This window comes from Cygnus olor, chromosome 5 (genome assembly GCF_009769625.2).
Source record: "Cygnus olor isolate bCygOlo1 chromosome 5, bCygOlo1.pri.v2, whole genome shotgun sequence".
Lineage (NCBI taxonomy): Eukaryota > Metazoa > Chordata > Aves > Anseriformes > Anatidae > Cygnus > Cygnus olor.
In genome coordinates, this window is record NC_049173.1 from 10,932,274 (window position 1) to 10,956,948 (window position 24,675).

Here is a 24,675-nt window from a genome sequence, read left to right on the forward strand (position 1 = left end):
TGTAATAAACTTTGAGATTGTTGTGTACCACAACAGAAGGTCCGACAGCAGACTGAAACCCAAGTGCTGTTTTAAACGATATATAAATAGCAAGTGCTAAGAGAGCAGACGTGGGCCAGCAGTGCCAGCTGGGGCCAAACCGTCTTTCCTAAAGTCTCATGCCAACAGGAGGAGAAACAGAAATAGAGGAAGCAGTAAGGACAAGACACATCTCAAATACAAATCTTTTTATTATTCAACATTGAGGCCGTGGCAGCGCCTCAGGGCTGATGTTTTGGACCTTGTTGTACCAGATACCACAGACGCAGCACATATGGCAGTCCTGGCTTCAGAGAGTAAGGAGAGACAGGCTATGGGACCAACAGGCACCACAAACACAGGGCGCCCCTGCCCTCCTGACCTGGCAGCAGCAGGTAATGCTCACCGGAGCAGGCTGGGAGCAGTGGAAGAGCTGGCCCTTTGGAGGAGTATGTAGGTCTATATGAGGCAACACAGTAAACAACAGCCAGAGACAGAATAAGTGAGTCACTCTCCTAGCGTATTTGAATACTGTTTAAATATAAACATTGCAAATGCATATCTCTAACTGAGAAAAAAATAAAATTGGTTGCAAAAATACACCAATGGTATACTGTATATGCATATAAATACATTGCATGGTTTGCACAGTCATTATGTGTCTTCCTTCCAGACTGACTTTCTACAGGCTGATACAGAAGTTGAAATAAAGAAGAACAGAAGGGAAAGGTCTTCAATGAAACACGTGTTGTTTTGGCAAGTGATTCATTTCCCCCCCAAAAACGGGCTGTAAAAACAGCGCGTAGTTTCACAATGGACACACTTGTGTTTGCACATCTAACCTACCCTACAGCAAGAGGGGAAAGAGCAAGTGAGCGCATGGTGATGCAGGTGGGGACCTCAAGACATTTTGATGGCATTCGAGTCCAGATCCACCACCCACTCAAAGCTCACAATGTTAACAGGGTCTGGAAAAATCCTTTCCTCCATAGGGAGGGCTAAAGCAATATCTAAAGTGCTTTACTAGAAGGTGGGACTCAGCCTACAAGTTCTACTGCAATGCAGTTTGATCCCAAGCCTCTGTTAGGGGGGTGCCACCCCAGCGGAGATGCGCTGGATGGGGCCACTGGGTGGCTGCCAGAGGGTTCAGGTGCTCCCACCTCATGGAGGTGAACGAAGCCCGGGCCAGACTGCTGCTGTGGGGGCAGCTGGGGCTCCTGGGACTGGTTTGGAAACCCCAATGCCGCCAGGTAACACGGCTCCATGGGGCCAACCCAAACCTCTGGGGGTGCTGCAGCATGGTGGGACATCAGGAATCACAGACTGGGGGGAGGTGTGCTCTTATGGGGCTTTTCCAACATCTCTACATTTTAGCTTCAAATTTCATTTCCTTCCCTTTCTTTAGCAGACAAGAAGCTACATAGGAGGCGCCTGCTCAGTACGGGAAGTCAGCGACGTGGCCTTCACGGCGCCCAGTGAGGTAGGCAGAGGTCAGAGCACCAGGGCAGCGTCTGGGCAGAGAACATGGTGACACCAAGGAGACCTCAGAGAATGTCCGTGTCTGGTGCAAGGAGCATCCCTGTTTTTTTTTTGGGCACCTTTCCTTCCATGGCCATGCATGGTGGATGGTGCTTCCCATAGAGACGCTGAGCACCAGACCAGGACAAAGTACTTGCCGTAGGAGAAGGCGGCGCCGTGCAGAGCACTGCTGCAAGGGACAGTCCCTGGCTTTGCCCACAGCTCGGCACACGGGGTGCTGAGGGGTGCCCCAGCCTAGGACAGGTTTATGCTGGAGAAGAGCGGGTTGCTGGGTGGTGTGGACACCGTGCTGTCTGCCAAGTAGCCCAGGATGCTTCTGAGTTCTCCCCGTGATAAATTGGCCTTGATATACAGGAAAGCTTCCAGGTGCCTTCTGCTGTGGAAGAGAAAAAGGCAGGTGTCATCTCTGCAGCTCTGCACCAGGATGCAGCCGCAGCCCACGGTCAGCCCCACCTGGATGATGGCAGCTTGGATCCTACATGGGACCCAGCACCACCAGGGAGGCTTGGGAAATCTCCAAGGTAAAGGAGAAAACCACGCCAGAACTTGGAATATATAAATAGGCCTTTTTTAATAGATTACTTTTTTGTCTGATGGCACTGGGGTGGCCACAACCTGGCAGCAGCCTCCCACCCACTCTGCCCTGGGCAAGTTAAGGTTTTTGTAAATTCGGGCAAGGAATATCTAGGGAAAATGCAGTTCAGGCTAGGTGAAAGGAGATGTATCCAGCTAACCGGGCACCATTTACCTGGATTATTTATCTGATAGGGGTCAATACAACCTGGGGAACATCAGCCTCACCCACGCTAACATTTGGCTGCTTCATGGCTCAATTAAAATTCCGTATGCACATCTGCAAATCTGTTTCAGTTTCTCTTACCGGATATCTGGGTATGCCGTGGCAAGCGTCGCAACTTCAATTTTAATAGCACCTATATCCTGAAGCCGGATGATTTCAGCCAGTTTTGGGAGTGCCGAATTCAGCCAGGTGGCTTGAGACCCCTGCAGAGAGGGAAGCGGTCAGCAGTGCATGGCTGATGGCAGACCCCAGCCCAGACCGCCCCACCGTGCCCCCCGGTGAGCTGTGAGCAGCCCTGCCTCTAACTCCTCCAGGAACTGCCCAAATCCCTGCAAATGCAGAGATGTGAAAAGAAGGAGGTGACCCCAGAGGATGCAGAAGGGTGTTTCGGCCATGCAGAAATTTGGCTGTGAAAGCCTGAGCATCTCTCGGTGGGAGCCCTTGTGCGCCAGACCCCCTGCCAGCCCCCGCCTCACCCGATGGCAGGGGAGTGAGGGAAATCAGACTCCACGCAAGCCGTACTGCAGCCAGAGAAGCTCAGTGTTTAGCTCAATATTTAGACCCTGTTGATGTAAGTCTTCAAAAGGAAACCATTGCTTGCAGTACAAAGGAGGGTGAAATCAGTGTTCTCCATCTGGGGAGGGCAAGCTGGCACTTGGAAAGCTCTCCCTGCCTCAGGTCTTTCCAGAACAGTAAGCTGCAGTGGAAAGGCTGACAAGGGGCTGCAGGAAGGGCATGCTCCTGTTTCTCAGCGTGCCCGTGCTCTGTGCTGGCACAGATGCAGCGAGTGCTCACGTACATTTTTGGTGCAGAAGTCTTCCAGTTCGGCAGCGTTCTTGGAGATGCTTTGGGCCAGGTTTTGCTGTTGCGCTGCACTTTTCAGGCTGACCTTCCTCTTCAGCAGCCTCACGATGTAATCTCTCACCAAGCGGACATGGATCTTCTCAACGATGACCTGTTGGGAAGGAGAGGAGGCATCAGCCATCTGTCTTTTGCTTGGGGACACAACAAACCGTGTGTGTGGATGGGGGACAAACATCTTGGGTGCTACCAAGCATGCCCCACCACGTGCCTGCTGCTGCTCGCACTCGAGGAGCCGTGCTGACTGCCAACCTCCCCGCAGCCTGCAACACCACATCCTAGATGCTGAGAATCCATTCGTACTTAAACTAATGAGGTGTGGGAATTTCCAAGTGTTCCTTCCTTCTGGGAAGAGTTCAATGCTTATAAAAGGTCTCTGCGTGTTGGAGAAGAGAGAGCAGAGCTACAGGGAAACAGGAATTCACCCTGCTCCTCCTGTTCCTCTCTCGAATAAAGAAAACATCATAATTTTTTTAAACTACTAATAAGACAAAGGCAGGAAATAAAAGATTTTTTTTATATGGTGATGTTTCATATATACTCCAGAAGCACTGAGCATGTGGTTGTGGCTCTCACTTCTTTGGGATCCGTCCCAGCTGCACACATCTCCTCCAGTCCTCGGGGCGATCAAGGGAGCCAGGAGGCGCATCGCGGCAGGGCTGATAAACCAAGCCCACCCATGACCAAAGCCATATTTTGGGTGGTCCCTAGAGCTGGCACTTCCTCCATCAGACCTGTGCTGCTGATGCCGTGGCAGCTTGCCAGATCATGGCAGGTCAGGGCAGCTTGAATCGCAGGCAAAGCCCAGCCTTGGCACCCCAGAACCCCTCCGCTTGTTCTCTTTGACTTACGTTGTAAAAAGGGTCCTTCAGGGTCCGTAACTCCGAAATGTGGTTGCTGGTGGTTTTAATGATCTCATTCATAATTTTATTGCTGCAGTCCCACTTGTTTTCTGTAAACTTCTTATAAATTGGCTGTAAAAAAAGAAGGAAAATCTGCTTAGTTTCTATGCACGTATATATTTAGCATTCCTATATGTACAGCATCCTATATAGTGACAGTGAGGTGTGTGGTCCTGTTCAGGGAAGTGTAAAGATGACCGATGGGGAGAGGGGTGGAGGGGCTCTCTTGGGTCTGTGCCCCCTTCTTGGTTCCTCATGATGAAGGAGACAGAGGGCTTGAGGGGCTTGCATCAAAGATGCTTTTTTTGTTTCCATATTTTCAGTGTATTGTCCATCACATCTTGTCTGATGAGAGAATGACAGCATCATCAGGGAAGGAAAGATGAATTGTTATGAGATGTTTTCAATCACACGTTGGCCACAGTAAATCAATATGAAAATAAAGGCTCTGTCAGATAGCTTTCAAAAAGCAGGAGAGATTGTGGCTGACATTCCTGGCTGTTGTGCCTTCCACTCCACCACACTTTCTTAATTTACAAAGCAGAACAGAAAAGAAAAAAGAACAGAAAAGAACAGAAGAGGAAAGGAAAGGAAAAAAGAAAAAGAAAAAAAAAAGAAAAAGAAAAAAAAGAAAAAGGAAAAAAAGAGAAAAGAGAAAAGTGAAAAGAGGAAAGAGGAAAGAGGAAAGAGAAAAGAGAAAAGAAACCAAAAGTGCTTTTCAGGACACCTTTATGGAGAAGCCAAAAGCTGTGCAATTGCAGTTCATGTCACCATTTGTGCTTGCTTCCTACTGCCTGCAGTGTAAACATGTGCAGGTTCAGACTCCCCCCTCTGCAGCACTTATCTCGGATGTGGTCAGCACTTTTCGTTTCCCTGTGCCCAGGCATGCCTGCTTGCTTTGCCTCGAGGACCCGCTCGTGGAGAGGTCACGATGGGTTTTCTGGCAGCAGCCCAAGTCAGGAGTGATGCTGAGGTGGCCCAGAGCCCTTCTGAACTTCACTGTGTCTGAGTCACAGATTCGGATGGCACAGGGACATGTCGCCGTTTCCCACCCAGTGAAACCAACCCGCTGGTGCCATACCTTCAGCTGGACAAACAGCTGCTGAAGCAGGACGTCATAGCCGCTGGTCTCGATGTCCCCGAGGGTGCTCAGGATCCTGTCTTTGTTGTCGTCCTTTTCTGCCATGTTTTTCTCTGCGTAGTCTCTGAAAGGAAACATTGTCAAGGTCAGAACTTGTCCCCCAAAAAAAGGGGGAGAAGTTTGGAGGTCCCCAAGCCTTCCCCTGATGGCAGACAGACCTTCCTCTTTGGGGAAGACCTAATGTGTCTCACTATAGACCCTTACTATAGACCCTATTACCCGCTGCTGGCAGAGGAAGAAACCCTTACCTGAAATTCCCGCAATTGTTAATGTTTGCAATCAGAATCGGCCTGTAGTGTCTGTGCTTCTTGCCTTTCTCCTTAAAGTCTTCAAAAGCGTCCTTGTAGCTGGAGGGGAGATGGGAAAAGAGGTGGATGAGTGGCTGCAGCAGGCTGCCCTCGAAGCACGTGCTGCCCGCCAGAGTCTTACCGCACCTTCTCAGGAGGGCAGCCAGCTCCCTCGACAGGCGAAGTGACAGCTCGTCACCCAGCGCCACGCTGATCTCCTTGGCTCGCTTATGGCCATTATAGATGCTCTAGTAAAAAAAAAAAAGAAAAACAAAGCAAAAAAAAAAAACTGGTTTCAAGTGCTGCTTGATCCAAAAAGGCCAGGCTTTCTGGTTAAAAAGCCAGCAACTCCTTCTTTGTATTCTTTTGATTTTTGTTCGGTCAAAAGAATAAAGTGGCCACCTCTCCACTTTCAGATGAGGTGGAGAAGAAAGGAGCATTATAGACACAGCAAGCCTATAAAGCTGCTGAGGAAGTGGGAAAAGGCTTTTTTTCTTGCCTTTTTTTTTTTTTTTTTGCTTTTTTTGCTGAATGTGAGCAGGATTGTCCTCAGCACCTGCTGGACCACGACCACACCAGAGCATGGGTTTTGGCTCCCTTGTGCCACCCGCTTCTGCTACAGCCCTACACACGGGACTTGGCCTTTTGGCTTCCTGAACTAACTATAGCTGGTCTCAAGTCTTAAATACATGAAGGATGCTATTGTTTATTTTTAAACATGTATCTGTAGTACCTGGATAACGAATATTGCTAGTAGTTCACTCTGAAAATGCCCGTTTAGTTTCTCTGGCTCTTTGTCTTCTTTCCATCTTTCAATTTCCTTTTCTAAACATTTGTTCAGCGAATTTTTGATGGTCGCCTGTAGGAAACAAAGAGCAACAGCATTCACCACAAAGCGTCTGTAATGTCTGCTGCCTTCCGCTGGTGCAGCTCTCCTCACCCACCTAGCCTTTGTCTGGCTCGGCAGACTTTGTCCTCTTCCCTGGCTGAGAAATAAAGGCTCTTTGTTATGAGACACCTCACACACCACTTCACGGCAGCAAGGACAACTCCCTCACAGCATCCACCTATTCAGTAGGGAGTGGAATATTCCAGGGAAGGAACTGGAGGCACCAAGATCAGGACCCACCACCTCGATACGCCAGCAGTGACGTCTGGGGCGGGGGAACGGTAGCGGGGTGTAGGGAGGTCACAGGCGGCTCCACATGCTGGAGCCCTGAGTCCCTGAGCCATGTGTTGTTGGCGTGTAACACTCACTACTACCCGCGCTAGGGCCGTTTTGCAATCCTTTTTCATAAGCACTTCTGACGTGTTATGAGCTCTGGCGTGAATCAGGATGTTCCCAGCTTTTCCCTGCCCCGATCCCCCCTTGGTGCACGCTGTGCAGCAAGGTGTTTGAGATGGTCGGCACAGGGGCTGGCGTACATCTCTGCTCTCTGCCCTCTTCGTGCACCTCGCAGCCCATCTGCAAGCCATCACGGACTGCAGCTAAACCTGGAACTTATCTACTCATTTTCCAGGAACTCCAGCCCAAAGTGCCAAAAGCACTGAGCTATGGGAGGGCTGTGAAAGTTGCTGCTTGTGTCTGCTAAGGCAAGAGTCATCCAAAAATCAGAGCAACTGTAATTTCCCGCAGATCACATGGTTCTCCGTCAAAGAGGCAGACTTTTCAAGACCAGACCTGTGTGCTTTGTGCTCACCCAAGGTCTGGCGCTGCTGCAGGGACCAGACTAAGGCTGAAAGCACCACCTGCAAGTGGGAGTGTAAGATCCTCCTTCTGGGGATTTAACACGCAACTGGAAAGTTACCCATGAAGATCTGTAGTTGGACTTTTTCCCACCTTCCTTACACCTGTTTTGCAACAGCAGAGTGGTAATTTTGTGCTGGCTCCCAGGGCAGAGGGCTGGGTTAACCAGAAGGCAGCAGGAAGTTTGCTCTGCATGTCCCAACCAGCAGCAGGCCCACCTGTCCTGCAAGGAGCAACAAAAGCTTTCCCGCTTTTGTGTCTCTCTTGAAGGATGTGTGGCTTACATGGATGGCTGGGAAGGGAGCATTCAGGACAAGTCAGAGCTCCTCCAAGAAGTCATGCTGGAGCGGTACAGGGCTGAGGAGGGACTGAGCAGACTCTCACCTCTTCACTATCAAGGTATTTCCTTTCAAGCTCTTTGCTCAGGCTTGATGGCAAAAGGCTTCCAAGCTTAACTTTTTCCAGCTCCTCTGCTAAAACAGGATCTTTCCTCATATCTCTGGAATGAAAAAGCCAAACAATCACATTTTGCAAGGTCAGTGTAATTCAAGACAGGTGTTGATGCAAATCACTAACACTCCTTGAGGCCACCAGTGTGAAACCAGATGTAGATGTGCACAACCCTTAGTGCAGGCCACTGCACTGATGGGGATGGGGTCCCAAAGCAGCAGGAGGGACTAGCTCTGGCATATGGCCTCTTGCCATCAATACAGCAAGGCGATCTGATGAAGAGCTGGTGTTTCATGGCTGGTTTGTGGGAGCGGAGCAGGATGTTCAATGCCTCCTGTTATTTCCCTGCCACGTACCAGCTGAGCCAGGTGATGCTGAGCAGCTCTGGAGGGACACGGTGGCACGGAGCCACCCGGCAGGGACCTGCCAGCCTGGGGGCCTGCTGCAGAGCTCATTGGTGAGCATCGCCTGGTTCCCACGTTAGCGTTAGGCCCAACTCCACGTGAGTATGTTGCTGTGCTTCCCACACACGGGCTGCTTATGATATGATGCTGGAACCTCAGACCTGTTTTTTATGCAGCCAGGCCCTTCCCTTTTTCTCCCTGTTCCCTGTGCTCCTGCTCATGAAGAGAACACCCTGCCAAGCGGCTGCTGCCCTGGCCAGCACCATCCCCACCACCCGGCTGCACTGCTTTTTCTGGGTCCTGCTCCTCACAGCTGCTGATTTCCAAACATGCAGTAGTTCAGGCTGCATGTCCTGACCTAGAGCACAGCAGCAGCTGTGGAAAGCTTCCAGGATCAACAGTGACTCATTATATTCCGTCAAGGGGAGAACCAAGAAAAGAGGTGAAGGTGGAATAGTTTTAGTTTCTTCTAGCAGAAGAAACACTGCTTGAAAATTTACTGTTTTTCACCCAAGAAATGGGAACCCTCAATTCCCCACCCAGTACAATAAGCCACAAGAGGGAATATTTTCAGTTTTATAACATACAGGGCTTGTGAGGCTGAAGAGTGACCCTTGGCTCATGATGTGCTCTCACAGGGGTTCACCCTTTGGTCTCCTAACCCAGAGGAGATCACAGACTGTGGGCAATGCCTAGGCAACACCCTCCGTGCCCAGGATAATTGCATCCCAGGCTGTTCCATTTACTGGCTGCCCTCTGCTCCAGCAGGCCAGAAGGCTGGAGTTCCCAAATTTTCCAAGAATTAGTTCAAGCCTGCAACTGGAGTAGAGATCAGGGCAACGGGCCTGCCCAGTTTACGCCTCAAGTGAAGTCCTAAATATCTGTGTAGACGTGTTGTCTAGAGGCCTGTGGGGTATAATGAGACTGGTTACAGACCAGCAGCCCTGTGGAATTGCCTTCAGGCTGTCCTGGCCAGGTGGTATAAATCAGCACAATGCCAGTGACACCAAAACCTAGCCATGGATCAGACTGCAGCCACAGTGACAACAATACATAAATCCAGCAAATCTCTGGTTTGGCAGCCAGGGAGCCTGATGGTCTCCAGTACCAAACAAGTGTAAAAGCAAAAGCGTCACTTACTTTGGGTAAATGTTGTGCACCCACGAGAGGAGAAGGTAGACATCCTTGTCTTCCAGCTGGGACTCAGCAGCTTTCTTTGCCTCGGAGGCAAAATGATGGTGATAGAGTTCTGCATATGTACCGAACACGTTAAACTCAGGGGGATAAAGCTGTCTAATGCATTTTGCAACTACTGTCAAATCTTCTTTCATCGTCTTCCCCATGTGCAGGAGGTTTTGGCCAACTGAAGAGAGGTTCTCAGTTCTGGGAGTATGACTTGTGTCTTTCATTCGAGTCTCTACTGACTCCTTCACTGTAGCCATCCAAAGCTCTTTCCATTTTCTGGGTCTAAATTGCACATTTTGGTCAGGCGAATTCTCCGACAGGCAATTCTGATCTTCTTTCTCCTGTTCTTTCAGTACCTCTACTGCTTGCTGCAGCAGTTCTGGGTTTGTTCTTGCTAGAAGTACAGAGTCTTTCAAGATGCTGAAGACTTTGTGTTTCAGGATTTCGCTGATGGACTCGATGTCTTGTTGCCTGGTGCTTAGTCCCTCCTCGCTTTTGCTGGATATGCTCTTCTCCAGGGCAATCAGAAGTAGGGCAGCATCACAAAGCTTGTGCTTTTCAAGGAGATCCATGATTTGTTTGACTAAGGAAAAAAGAACACCCTTCCTTTACCCAATGGCAAAAATTTAAATTTCTACTTTGTACAAAAAGATGGCTCTGGAACACTATTTTTAAAACAGTTTTATTTCTATAATTCTAGCTCTTAGGTTCCTTTACCACAGAGAAAATCTATTTATTTAAAGATCAGATTATTCTATTCTGCCACTGAATGTTATAATGCTAATTCCTGTTCTAACCATGATTTTTTCCAAATTTAGAATTGTGGTTTTTTTGTTTGTTTGTTTTTATCTGTTTGTGTTTGTTATCCCTTTGCTTGGGTTGCCAAGCAAGGCTCTGAGAGTCTTTTGAGTTTTTTTAATAGCCCTTAAGATATTTTACAGGTTTCCCAAGACAGAATAAGAAATGGGGAGAACAAGATGTATATATGTAAATATATAATTGTTCCTTGGAGAGGAGCTGATGGAGAGGAAGAGTCTCAAAGGAACATGACCTGGCACTAGAGATGCTACCTGCATTTTTTCCTTTTCTGCACAACACGGTTGGTCAGCACATGGACTGGATGTGTAGACCAAGGGACTGTTGTGGTCTGGGACCAAAGCAAGGAAATCAGGGCAAAACAGCTACAAGGACTGGCATATGGGTGTCTAATCCTGAAAGGAAAGTCAAATTCCCTAGGGTTTTCTCAGTGCAATTTTGCCACAGAAGTCTGTTTTGTTGGGTTATAAGTAGAGAAATAGGTGGTTAGCACTGATAAACTCTGCAGTGTAATGTTGCAGTTATGAGCACAGATTAAAAATTAGCCTTATCTTCTTTAGTTATATTTCTGACATCCACCCAGTTCCTCCCCTTAATTAATATGACCTTAAGTAAGGAGCATGGCTTTAGAAAAAATGTAGATGGAAAGATGTAGCTAAATAAGAAGTGCTAGAGGAAATACCACGTGGGTTTTCCAGAAATAGGCTGGCACGATCTGACCTGTGAAATTTTTTGGATGACATATTTAGTGGGCAAAATAAGCACAATTGAGATATCCTATCTGAGCTACAGCCACTTACTTGATGTGGTGCAATCTGGGAAATTATTAAACTGAGGAAGTTGTATCCCAAAATAAGTTCTGTTAGGTGTGTAAGGTTTGTATTAAAAACTTTGGGTGGAGAAAGCTTACATTATTCATGAACCTCATTTCAATTAGAGCACAAAAGCTGGGAGTGCCCTATTGACATCTGCTGATTACACAAAGGTCAGAGACATTACTGAAACTGAGGGCTTGGTGCATGATACAGGAACAAGGGGATAACTTCAGCAGTGAATGGGCTGAAGCTTAATAGCACAAGGTATAGGATACAAATCTAATAGAACAAAAGTTACTTAGCAACAAATAGGATTTTCTGTTGCAAGCTGCATGTGCATCAGCTTGAAATGGAGGAGGAAGAGAGTTGCCTGAAGAATTTAAGTAAATTGCTGCTATGAGATAATGGTGAAAATGTCAGACCCGATCCCAGGCTGTATCTGGTGAGGATTTTCCATTGAGGACAGAAAAATGGGAATGTGTTGTACCAGGCATTGGTGGTATCTCAGCTGGAGTATTTTCTGCAATTCTGACTCATTTATTTCAAAAGACATTGGAAATGGGGCAGTGCAGAGCTAAGACCAAAGCTATGAAGGGCCTGTTTCCAGTAAGCTGTGCTCATTTAGCTGAACAAGTTCGAGGCTGAGAAGGAAAACCACCGGTTATGGAAAACAGCTGACACATGAATAAATAGACATGAATTAACACGGAAAAGGTTTGCCTAGATATGAGCTAATTTGCTCTAAAACAGTGAGACTTTGGAAGAACCCCTCCAGTAAAGGAGGTAGGACTAAAACGTTGACTTCAGTGACTCATTTTAAAGTGCAGGTGGCTCAGTTTATGGAGCAGGTAATGTGACACATCACCTGAGCTAGCAGGTGAGGTTGGAAGTGCCAAGTTCTTCGCAGTCCTGGGTTTCTCTGAGCAGGTATTTCCTGACTCTCTAACCACCCTGCAGGGCTGGAGCCTGGGCCTGGGGGACTTGCACGCTCAGGTACCACCCCGGGAAGACCCACAGCAGCTGCTCGCTGCTGTCCTGGGGAAAAAGAGATTTCACAGGGTGGTTGGTGATGGGGAGGCAGGGTGAGCACTTACTGCTGGGTGTCCTGGTCTTTATCATCTTCTTAAATGCAGTCGTAAACATTCCCTTGATTCCTTTCTTCCCCTTCTCCAGACTGTCCCCAGCAGAGGTGCAGCTCCCAGTGCTCGTGATGGAAGATGCTCGTGAAGTTCTGCCGGCTGCCTCTGGCCTTTCACTCATCTTCTCCTGGTTCCTGGACCAGATTTCGTCTCCAGAGGGTCCAGAACAGGCAGGGACTTGCTCAGCTACTGATGTCGCAGGGTTTTCCAGCTGCCCATTTACCTTGATGCAACCTGCTGATCCATTGCGTATTCCAATGGGACCACTTTGGAAAAAAGGTAACATTTTCATCATTTTCCTTCTAGCCTGCAAATTTCAGAAAGAACTGGTCAGGTTATAACAGTTTGCATAAAAAACTACCATGTCAAGATGTATTCCCATCAAAAGAAAAGAGTTTCTGGGCTGTGTGGTGGAACGGGACTCGTGTCTTGTGCTTGTTCAAAGCAACTCAACCCCCTCTTACATTTATACAGGAATGGGATCAATTTCAGCCTTTCTCAGGGCCTGTTTGTGCTGGTCCCTGCTCATCTGGCTGCAGGTCTGGTTGTGGAAGCCCCCGTGTAGCTACTTGCACATGGAGTTTGCAAGTACAGCATGAAAATGAGATGAAGCCTACCAAGCGTGGTACACAGCTGCCTTTGCTGGGGAATTAGTCCTCCTATGCCAAACTTCTGCTGGTTTAACACTTTTCCCACTTAAGCAAGAAAATTCTTAGCTTTCCTGAGAAGCCTTTTCCCTGAGAAGCTGTCCAAGAGTTCAGAAGTGTCGGGGTCATGAAAAAACACAGGATGTGAAAAAACATGGGAAGAACAACAGCACAGTGAAAGTAAAGCAATGCCTCCTGATATGAGCATAACTAGGATTATTATTTTAAGCCCCAAAATCCCAGCCAGAAGTACGGCTTCAACACTCCGCTTGCCACCCCCAGCCCTACAGCGACACATGCAAGCTCAGGGATGCATCCAGGCCCTTCAAACCCGCTCACTGTCTGTGTGATCTCATACTCAGAATGCTCTCGGGGTGACTACAGCATCCCAAAACAGTGCAACTTCAGCACAACTTGTTGGGTTTCTCCAAACGCCTGGGAGCAATTCTGTCCCATCTGTTATGTGGAAGCATGGAGGTGCAGCACGAGCCGTGGCTTGTGCGGAAAGAAATTGTGGTGGTGGTCAGTTTCTGACACTAGGGACTAATGAGTTTGGACTTTTTCCACAGCTGTTACATGAAGCTAGTGCCAGTGAAGTGAAAGACCAGAGCAGTCCTCTCCCAGCTGAGGGGGAAGAGGAACGTGACACAGGGTCGGGGTGGCTGAGCCTGGTGTAAGCACGCTCTCCTGCCACAGTCCTGCTCCAGCACCAAGATCCTGGGTGCTCCTGCACTGCAAATAATTTAGTGACAGATGCATCAGTTATTGTAACAGTGTCTTCTAAATACTTATATTTCATTGCTTTATTTACCTCTAACATTTAGTATGCTGCTCTAGATTTGTTTACATCACGGTTAAATTATAACAAGATTTATTAGTATTAGCATTGATTATGAATAAATAAAGTGACTGAGAGTCTCCAGCCCACATTCCAACAACACTTTTTCTAAGTGGCTTTCTGGGAAACCAGAGCAATTCTGCATGAAGAAACGTCAGGCAAATCTTGGCTTACACTTACTGAGTAAAAGCAGAGGAATTGGGATGTAAATATAGGGAAAAAAAGTGACTTCAGTTTTAAGGCCACAATGGGGTGATCTTAAAATTCCCTCACGGTCACAGGGATTCTATTTAAGTGTTCGGGACTTTTCTAATTCTTGTAAGGCTATTTTCCTAGCCTGCGTTTCCCAATACCACGCTGTGTTTAGATTCATCCTGCCAAATTCCTTCCTTCCTGTTTGTGCAAGCACAAAAATCAACTGAGCCCTTATTATTCCAAACAAAGCACTTTTTGTTTTTCTAAACAAATGAAGTACCTCTCCCTTTCGTATAGCAGAAGGTGACTTTCAGGGAGCAGTGACTTCTGCCTTTTGTTTTGATGAATGATGATCATAAAGATGGATTTCAGGACGGTTTTGCTGCTTCTTGGGTACAAAGAGGAATGCCATTTGTCTTAGAAAACCACATAAATGAGAGTACACATAAAAGAGTCTTTGGGAGGAAAGATCAAGCTTGTTAACAGCTTGGTTTTTAATGGCCAGCAGAACTTTGTCCCATTCGGGCTCTGCAGGGGCTGGGCACGGGGACGTGGTGATGCTCGGAGCGAGGCGGGTGGCTCGGGGCGTGCTGTGGTGGCACATCGCTGCTCCCAGTCCCACAGCCGAATTAGGAGAAAGACAAAACAGCTCCAGTGTGTTCAGCCAGGGGCTGCACATTGGCACCGAGAGAACTGCTGGTAATATTTGCGTCTCAGGGTGTGCTTTTTCCACTTGAGCTAATGAATGCTGAAGTAGCTAAGCATCTGAGGAAGGCTGTAAATGCAATAGCACTAAGATTTGTCCATCTCGAGTGCTCATCCAGAGTTTATCAGTTTGCTGCTGCTGCTGTTTTACACATCCTCCTATCTGTTGCTCCTTGCACCCCTCCAGCAGCATGCGCCCTGGGCCACCACAGCAGACCACACCGTGGGCTCAGCCGTGGCTCAGGTGGCCGAGGCTGCTCTTGCACCCTTACATTCTGCTCACAAACCAAAGCCTGGCAAAACCGCAGCTGTCTCCTAATCATTTTAGCAGCTAGTACTTTGGGAAGTGCTGAATCATTTTCTAGGCACAATGCTCATAATTGTGTCTTGGGAAATTTAATGGTTTACGATCCTGTCTCTACATAGATCCCAACTCGTCATTACTGTTAATTTACTATTAATAGATTTTATCATCATCATCATTATTGTTCTGTAGCACTATGGTTTGAGGCAGGAGAGTTTCCAGCACCAATTATCTCTGACACAGCGTATTCAGCTTTACAGTTCCTAACCAGAAGATCAGCACAGCCTGCGCAGCATCCTGTGCTACCCCAGATCAAGGGTGGGCAGCAAGGGCCAGCGAGATGAGCAGGTGCCAAGGCAGCACCCGGAGCAGTGCTACGAAGCACAAGGACAAAATCTGGACTCTGGGCACAACGGGTTCCCGTTTTCTCATTTCCATCCTCAAACTAAACAGCCTCTGCAGAAGCCCTGCACTTTGGATGAGTTCGTAGGCGAGGGGCGGCTCACGGCATGCCAGCAGAGATCTGCTAATTAACGCAATTCCAAAATTTTTGCTGATCTCTTTCTCAACTGCTTTTTTCCTGAGCTGCTGCCATATGAACAGGCATCTGTTTGGATTTTTAGTCCTTTCCTGTCTGCTGACATTCTCGGTCAGAGGGATTTATGTTTGGTTTCAATGGAAAGCCCCACGGTCCCGCAGCCTCTCCAAAGTTATTTAGCAGAGTTTGTTCCCTGTGTTTCCATCAGCCGTTCCTTCCCTCCCCTGCTCCCCCTGGAAGTGGGATTGCTGCTGCCTACACAAGAAAGTCGCAGCAGACCAGACCTTCCCTTGCAGTGTGGCGGCTGGGTGGCTGCTGGGGTGTACTCAGACTGTGCAATGACACCCAAATAAGCTGCCAAAAAATCAAAGCAAAGAGTCTACTGAGTCGCCAGCCCCAGTCTTTGCAAATTGGGAAGACTTCATAGGAATTTTTTTTCTACCAATTTGTGTTGGCTGTATTGATACTGAACAGAGACACTGTGAAGCTGGGGATGTCCACTTGGTTTTGCCTGGGAAATCACCACCTGTAGGTGAGCCAAGACACCAATGCCCCCGGGGAGCTGGGGGTGACAAGGTACCCAGGAAACTAGAGGTACAGCAGTGGCAGACCAGACAGAGGGTTGCAGGGCATCAAACCTGGCGTGAGGTGCCTTAAACTGCCTTTAAACCATCGCCTGTCCTGGGAGCAGCACAGGGAGAGCCACACAGAGCTACTCAGGCACTTCTAAAGGAGGGTTTGGGTTCCAGAAAGTGTAATCTGCTCCTTTTACTCCTCACTTCAAATGCCAGCAGTATAATTTTAAACTGCTGCGGCTGAAAGACAAACCAGCTGCTGCTGTCCAGGATTTTGTTTTCATATTGCTATTCCTGAAGCCAAATCCTGCACCCACGCTTGGATCTTGCCAGGTTTGCTGGTAGAGATAAACAGACCAAGAGGACACACAAAGTCTCCAGGGCCAGACCGACAGCTCCTGGAACACCCCCTTTTACCATCATTTTCAGACTCTTTGGCTTTCCAGACCTCTTTTTACAGAAAGAGCCACTGAAGCATTAGCGAAACCAAACCCAGTTTCTCCAAAGGGCTCTGCCTGTTTCATCCCCTGCATCAGAAGTGGCAAACCCCAAAGTCCCTTGGCTGGGGCAGGCAGTTGGATACTTTGGAGAACGACTGTTTCTTCATGTTTTTGGCTCTGAACTTGGGTGTGATGGCAAGGGACCGTGCCTTCTAGTTCAGCCACATGCTCCAGTCACAGAAAGCCTCGTCCTCACTTCGCAGCAGCCCGAGGAAGTCCTACACTAAGTGCGCCGAGGATCCTAGCCCTGAGGTTGAACCCAGCCTTTACCTCGGGGCTGGGGCAGTGATGTGGGGCGGCTGCCCAAGGAAAAAAGGGAATTTCAGGCTGGCTCTTCAGTGCCCAGGGGAAAGGTGGGTCCTAAGAGCACTGGCGCTTCCCTGACGTGCACTTCTAGTCCCAAAGCTGCGAGCATGCCCATGCAGAAGTGTGCCAACTTGGCATATCACCCCAGCAGGGAGCAGGGCACGAGGGCTGCCTGGGACCAAACACAATCCAGACACCGAAAAGGATTTTTTTCCAGTGCAGTTGGGATGAATAAACCATAATCCAACCGTTTTCCTGTGATATGGGAGGAAACCACATCCTTCTAAAAAGAAAGGAACGCGGGAGGGGTGGGAAGTCCCTCGCTGAATATGGAGCCTGGTGCCTGATCGGGGTTGAGGATGCTTTGGCGCCCAAGATCCATGTCTGGATTTTGGGGAGAGGAGGTTAAAAGGAGTCGCTGCTCGCTGCCTGTGTTCATGCCCTGAAGTCTGGAGGATGAGCAACAGAAATCGGACCCAGCTGTCAGGACGCAATCACCAGACACGCAGTCCTGCGCTCCCCAGCCCCGGGATGCATCTGGAGCTGCCGTCCTCGCTGGGACAGCGGTGTGACTTTATCCCCGTTCTGGCCACCACGAGATGGGGCCGAAACCTGTGACCTCGTCGAGGAACCCCCCCTTTAGCACCTTCCACTCAACTCTCACCCTGCCCCAGGCACAAGCCAGAGCCCGTGCGCCCGCCAGCCCCGCACGGAGCGAGGCAGGAGGGAGGAGCGGGAGCGGCCCCGCGGGGGAAGGAGGCACGGAGGGCCCCGGGGACTTACTCTGCTGCGGCTCCCGGGCACCACGGCGAGGACGACGAGGGCGGCGGTGGCGCTGGCTGCGGAGCCCCGGGGCAGCCCGGCTATAAGGGGAGGGCGCGGAGGCGGAGACCCGGCCTCGCAGGGAGCCCCGAGCCGGGGAAACTCCGCCCGCAGCCTCCGCTCCCCAAACGGGCTCGGGCCAAAGGGAAACGAGAAATCCCCTCGGCTGGGGAAGAAGTCCCCGCCGGGGGAGCCGGCCGGCCGGCCAGGAGGGGTGGTCGGTGGTGATGGCATCTGTCCCATGTCGGGACCGTGTAATGTCGCATCCCGATGGAATGGGGCACCGGGGCTGTAAATGTGTCGTGGCTGGTCCCCAGCTCAGCGTTAGGAATGGAGCAGGCAGGTTACTCCGAAATCCCTGCTCCCGCAGCAGGGCATCGCCCTGGGTGGGCTGGCAGGATGAGGTGCTCAGGGGAACGCACAGCTGGGCACATCGGGACCTGCGTCACGCACACGGCAAAGTGCCTCCTGCCCGGGACACCAACTACTAAGATCCTTCGGTGTGGTGGGGCAAGTCCCTGCAGGGCCAGGGTAGGTTTAGATTAGATATAAGGAAGAAATTCTTCACTCAGAGGGTGAAGGCACAGGCTGCCCAGAGAAGCTGTGGATGCCCCATCCCTGGGGGTGTTCAAGGCCAGGCTGGATGGGGCTTTGGGCAACCTGGGCTGGTGGGAGGTGTCCCTGCCCATGGAAGGGAGGGTGTAATCAGATGATCTTTCAGGTTCCTTCCAACCCAAACCATTCTATGATTCTATGAATGGGAGATGTGGACCTCCTTCCACACCCCACCTGTACCTGCTGCTTGCAGAAGAGACATTCGCTTTCCTGGTTTTTCTTCCTGAATTCACAGGAGCCCACATCCCTGGCCATGGAGGTGTGGTGAGCCTGTTGCACTGGGAAAACATGTATGCTGCCATAGCTGCAGGGTGGCTGTGGGGAGTCACTGCAGATGACCCAGAAAGCCCATGCTGTCCCCCACCTCAACATGGAGCATCTTCTACATCCACCTAGGGGAGATCTTGGCTGAAGCAGCTGCCCTGCAGGCAGCAAATCAAAATATAGGCCTCTTGCAGAGGCTGATCTCACTGCTGGATTACTGATGTCACCTCCCTCCTCTCCTGGGAAGCTGCTGTAGGGCAGCCAGCAGACTCAGCACCTGGTTACTGCACCTGGGATGATTTCTGGTTTATGTACAGCTGTGGTCTAATGCAAAGTGCCAAAAACAGTACAGAGACTTAAAGCTGAGTGTGAGCCATGAGCTTGCATGCTGTTGCTGTAGCTCTCCCCTCGGTCCCAGCAGCCTGGCTGCTGACACTCACACTCAGTTTCAGGGGGGTAAAGGGGGGACAACTATGGAAACCCAGTGTGGGGGCATACCCTGGTGGAAGATGTAGCTGAGGACTGATGTTTGTGCTGGAAGGAAGCTCTGGGCTGAGCGGGCACGATGTCAAACAACAGATGCTTCTCCTGGTCTGTGCCACTTTGGCATCCCACCCTCTGGGGCTGCTGCCTTCATCTCTGGGACTGCCTCCCCTAAACAAGCACAGTAACAGGAAAAGAAAATCCATCCCCACGATATCCACCAAAACAAGAAGCAGAAGCAGGGGGCACACTCAGACCCATGATCTCCGGTCACTGGGAAACACTGATTCATCTCAGGGCAGCCTGCGGGCTGCGCTGGCCAGAGGGATCCCCTCTGAGGGCAATTGCCTGAGCCTGGGTCACCTGCCTGACAGTCTGTGGCATTGTCATGGGACCAAAACACAGGCTTGCGTGTCAGATTGAAAATCGTGGAAAGATGAAACGGTGCAAAATTTGGTCCTGAAGAGCATTGACTTTGCGTGTGTGATGGCAATGTGCTGTTACAGCTGGCTTTCAGGGCAGCACGGTGCAGCTGGAGGCAAGCTTGGTGCTGCATCTGCTGACCCTTTTGTGCAGGAGGCCAGAGGATGTGGTTCCTGAGGGTTGCACACACCCCTGGCTCGGGGCACGGCTGTGCAGGTGGTGCTCCTGGCTGTCTGCAGGCAGAGGATGCTCTTCTGCACACAGCAGAACCCCAGGGCTGCGTTGCTTTCCCTGCCCTTGGTTGTGTGATCTTTGCAGGACACATAGGTGTCTGTCCCCAGTTACGCAGCAGATTTGCAGTGGAGACTCAGTGACATGTCTCAGGCCTGCTAAAACCTCTCTTTAAATATTCGGGGGCGTCCTTCTGGCTCAGAAGCTTCACTACTGGCTTCTGAGACCAGTATCTCACCCCAGCTTAACACAGGAGACTCCTGCAGCGAGCAACATGGGACAGACCAAGGGAGTCTGATGCTCAGCTTGCGTTAGCAAATGTAGCTGCTGCAAATCTGCAGGCACCCTTGGTTTTCTTGGATAAATGTCTGTACAGAACAATTTATGTGAGCTACAAAGTAGATTCACATCATGGGGTCTGTTGCTGGGCCTCATCTTTCGCTACTGTAAATTAACTTCAGTGGGGCCAGGGTAATTCTGCCAGCATGCAGGGGAACAGGAAGCATCTTGTAATTGGGCCTTAAATTAACAACTCAGAGCTTAGGTGTCATCCTTCAGATGCTGCATTTACCCAAAACAAATCTATCACTTCAACCCCCTGCTAATCAGCAGGATCATTGCATTGCTTGTCTGTGTAGTCTGCTTCCCAAGACAGGCATCTTGTATTGATGTATATGAAGTTGTCTAATGGCTAACCAAGTTATACCAGGCTGCACATATTTTGGTACCGCATGGAAATTTTTATGTGTTCTGTAACTACTACTCAGAATGCATTGCATAGGGCTACACTTTCTGTATTTATAGTTTATGCTATTGAAGATGTTATCTTAAGTCTGTGGTTTTGAGAATTCCTGGCTTTTGCAGTCTCTTCATTAATATGCATGACAAATTTCTCAGCTGTAACCTATTCTTAAAAGCAAGAGGTGCTTCAGAGATTTGTAATTTCATTTTCCAGTTGCTTCCACAAGTTTGAACACTGAACTCACATGGGATCATTCACCTCTTCCCTGTTGAGCATTAAAGCCTTTCTTACTAGCAATCGTAACACCCAAATTTAGATGGGCAGAAGACTACAAAAGGGATGTCTACCAAAAAAAAAATAAAAAATGCTGTGAATCCTTTGCACTAGAGAATGAATAATTTGTTCTGCCTATGAAAATGAAGAGAATATAAACAAGAAGTATTGATAAGGACATTATTCTGAAGAGAAGTTTGAATTTCCTCTTTCTGCATGCTGGAAAGCCAATATCCTTCTGTGCCAGCTAAAGGTGTGTCAAGAAGCAGATCATTACTAGGGTAAAAGTTTTCTTCCTGGAACCTGTTAATTCAATGCACTTAGACAATGAATGGTATTGGAGAGTTTTGTTTAAGCTTGTTTTAAGTACTTTTATTACCATACAGGAAAACTATTAATTTCCCTTTGGGATTTCCCATCTGCTGAGCTAATTTGTCCCAAGTAAATCCAGCTGTGCACGCTTCAATATTAAGGTAGCAAGAGGGCTGGATATAGGTGGGTGTCACCTGGGTGAGTCAGAAATACCTTTTCTGGTTCTGCTCCCTCTGGGATCTTTTGATAGAAGTGGTGCATATGCAGATGGGATTAACAGGAGAGAATTTGGAATGCTCTTTAAACTGTGGTGTGAAAGGCCAAGAGATCACACTGGCCATATCTATCCAGCTCAGTTCAGGAGTTCATATGGCTTGGGATCAGCAAAGGGCTGAAAGTCTGAATTCTGAAGACTTGCTCAGATCTGGAGCCCCAGCTCCTTGCCCTGAGTGGAGGGACATGGGGGGTCAGCAAGCTGTGGAGTCGCTTTTTGGCTCTAAAGGCGGTGTCTGCTCAACATCTGAGGCAAAGCAGCTGGTAAGCAGAGGGAGGTCTGGAGGAGATTTTTCCAGCTCTGAAGACTGATGTGTATTTTAACTTAGACCACTCAGATCATAAAAGGATTGTTTGGATGATGTGCTCGCCAAAATATGTTGCTTCTGATTGACTGGAGTGCCTTTCTCTCCAGTACTGATGACTGCAAGTAATGGAAACAAGCTTTTTCTCCATCAGCAACCAAGCTCAGAAGATCTGCAGTGATATGCCCAAATACCACTTGGAGCACAGGGATGGCGAGATTGTGAGGGCAGAAACACAGCAAAGGAACTGAGAGGTGAGGGTGACAAAGCAGGTTGTCTCAGACTACTAACTGCTGTGAGAAAATGTCCTGTGGTAGGTGATAACACTTCCTGTAAAAGACATAAGCATTGGTAAGCAAAGACAGTGGGCCCAGGACTTCTCCTCCCAGACAAATTCATGAGATCACTGGGATGAAGTTTTCCTTCCTCTTGTGGCTCCTCTGTGTGTCAGTGAACTGAGATCCTCCTTGGCTGCAGCTATCTGGACATCTAGATGTCCCAGGGGCCAGCTTCCATGAGTGGAGAGTACCTCCAGGTGAGGAGAGTCCTGTTTCAGCACCAGCCCGAAGGCTTTCAGGCTGATAAGACTGGTGTTTCCAGCCAGTTTGGGACACTGTCTAACCATGGCAGCTGTGGGAAAGGGTTTTGCACAGCGAGCAGAAGTCAGCAGTAAGTTCACTTCAGTATTCAGAGAAACATCTAATTTTTGGATTGAGCTCAAAATTGATATTTTTTGATAATTAAGTATAACACTCCTTCTCTTTCAAAATTATCACAGAAACACGCTAAGGGGTGGGCTCCTGCTACCTTTGAAGCTTGCTTGTGGCCTCCTCTGAAGAACTCCTTGTGGGGGTTATATTTTGCAGTAGGCAAGAAGCAGACTCTTCCCTTACAGCTCTAATAGCTCAGTCTGAACTTAAAGGAGACTGTCAAGTTGGCTAATACTAGTAAAAACTTCTTACTGTGAAAAGGTAACACCTGAACTCAACACCTGAATGTTAAAATAAATAAATAAAAGTAGTTTTGAAGTACTGAAGGACTATGATTTGGCAGCTATAGAGGTGTGACTCCCTTTTGAGAACTTTGTTACGGCTGACACAAGCCTCACAAGCTGGTAGTTCTGCCGTCTCCAGCCACGTTTGAATTGAACCAGCTGTACAGAGCTTTCCTGATTTTGGTTTCTACTGGCGCCAAAAGTCCTACATGTCTGAGTCATAGACCAGGAATTCAAATCTGACAGGAATGCCCTAAATCTTTGTTGAAGGAGGGGCTTACATGCAGTGTGGTCTGTGTCCCCACCCTGATATTTCTGCTCGAGGAGCGGTCTGTAGCTGAGGCCGATGACACCTTGGCCGTGATATTTCTGTCAGGGGAGGCATCTGTGTCCGAGGCTGCCCTGGGACCCTCCCCAATGTCTGTGGGGGGCAGGTGTGCATTTCTGGGGTTGTCCTGCCTCCCTGCCCTGACTGGGGGCTGCAGGAGGGGTCCGTGCCTGAGGTTTCAGGGCCCAGCTGTCCCTGACATGCTCACAGCACACAGCGGTGTGCTGGAGCGGGGCCTGCTCGCCGTGACATCCCTGCTAGCCACACATTCCCTGTCTGCTGTCCCTGTCCTCTCGGCCTTGGACAAATGCAAATCCCCGTGCAAGGAGCTGCTGTCAGACCGGCTGGCACCATTAACGCACGCGCTGTGGTGACCTGGTGAGCAGCAGCGGGCAGTGAGGAAGGGTGTAGCTCCTTCCCTTCACCAGCGTGAAGGCTGAAGGAAACTGGAAGTGCCTTTCCCTGTTGCGGAAGCCCAGTCATCTCCGCACAGAAAGGGAACACATGTTTCCTGCTGCCCAGCACCACTCAGGGGATGCATGGCACACTGTGGGGCACAGCCGCAGGTTCATGTCTGTGATGGGCTCAGCGAGGCGCTTGCAGGAGCCCAGGGTCACCTCTGCTGGTACCACCGACAAGGTGGGACACACCGCTGCTTTGGGGAAGCCTCAGGTCCTCTGAGAGAAAAGCACTGTGTTTTTTATCAGCCCATTTTTAATGTACGCAAGCACTTCCTACCCCACAGTTCTTTATTTTTACCTAGCTCGCACTTCCTCCTTTATGTCACACTGCTTCTCTATTGACATCTTCTGAATGCCCACGGTGAATACGGACAGCAGCATAACACACAGCGATCATCTCTCTGTAGATGGTGTGTGTGTGCTTGCAAGATGCACGTTGTTTTTCTCAGCAGCAGTGCCAAAACCCCTCTGCAGCAGCCAGAGCTCCTTCAGCCATGCCAGCGGAGCTGCTCGAGTACCTGCTGCCGGCGGCTTTGGGGGAAATGCTTCCACTCGTGTTGAAATTTGTCCTCACAAGCACTCAGCCCCTTGCTCTTCCCCAGATGCTGAGGGCTGTGCCTAATTTTAGGTTGGAGACTGGACACTGATCCCAAAGGTCACTGGGTGGCACCAGATCCTGCCTGGCCGTTCCGGTGGTGGCAGCACCGTGTTTGGGCCTGGTAGGACTGAGCAGGGTGTCCCCAGCCCAGCTGCCTGTCCTCCCCATCACATGCTGCCTTGGGTCCTCTTTTTGCACAAAGTCTCCCCGAGAGGGAAAGTACAGGGGGGGAAACACGTGAGAAACTGCAACAGCAGTACCTCTTTTTGAGGTCTTGAAGGGAAGACACCAAGGAGTTCTTCTGTTTTAAGCTTCCTGTCGTGTCCCCAAACCTTGCCCGTTTCTATTCCCAGGCGCTCTCCTGCTGGGATATCCTCTCATGTCCAAGCCAATTCAGGCTTGGCAAGTAGCACAGAGGGAAGTTTCCGGGGGAAATCCAAAAGGCTGTGAGGACTCAGCAGCTGGCATTTCAAACCCTCTGAGTCAGTGAGGAATAAATCCTGCACTGTTGAAATCGACAGTTTTTGCTATCCAGTTTACTGGCAGAAAGGCTCTTCGTCTCTTCATAAATACAGGCGTATTCCTGAGTGAGGTCTGCACATCTCCTGAGGACTGAAATTCCCAATGACTTTTCAAAAAATACTCCTGTTTCCTCAGCAAACATCTGAAGAACACTGCTAGATCTTCAGGATGATAATGGTTTTCTTCACCTCCATGTGCCTGGAGGAACCCGTGCTGCTGCAGTGGGTAGGGTGCTTTGTGCATATTTGCTCTTGTGGGAGTTGTCCCAGCAGTGCAGAGGCCAGACCTGGATCTTTCCTAAACCACCTTGGCACTGGC

At 49.4% G+C, this 24,675-nt stretch overlaps 1 protein-coding gene across 1 annotated transcript; it reads right to left on the minus strand.

Annotated features, from left to right (window-relative positions):
• Positions 1-212: 212 nt before the first annotated feature.
• Positions 213-24,224, minus strand: TNFAIP2 (TNF alpha induced protein 2). Its single transcript, XM_040558695.1, has 12 exons — positions 17,495-24,224; positions 12,059-12,410; positions 9,289-9,916; positions 7,679-7,793; positions 6,281-6,406; positions 5,695-5,795; positions 5,509-5,607; positions 5,201-5,324; positions 4,069-4,191; positions 3,156-3,311; positions 2,438-2,559; positions 213-1,933 (listed from the first exon to the last, which is right to left on the minus strand). Exons 1-12 carry the CDS (start codon positions 17,774-17,776, stop codon positions 1,792-1,794), a joined length of 2,370 nt encoding a protein of 789 aa, XP_040414629.1. The 5' UTR covers positions 17,777-24,224; the 3' UTR covers positions 213-1,791.
• Positions 24,225-24,675: the final 451 nt, after the last annotated feature.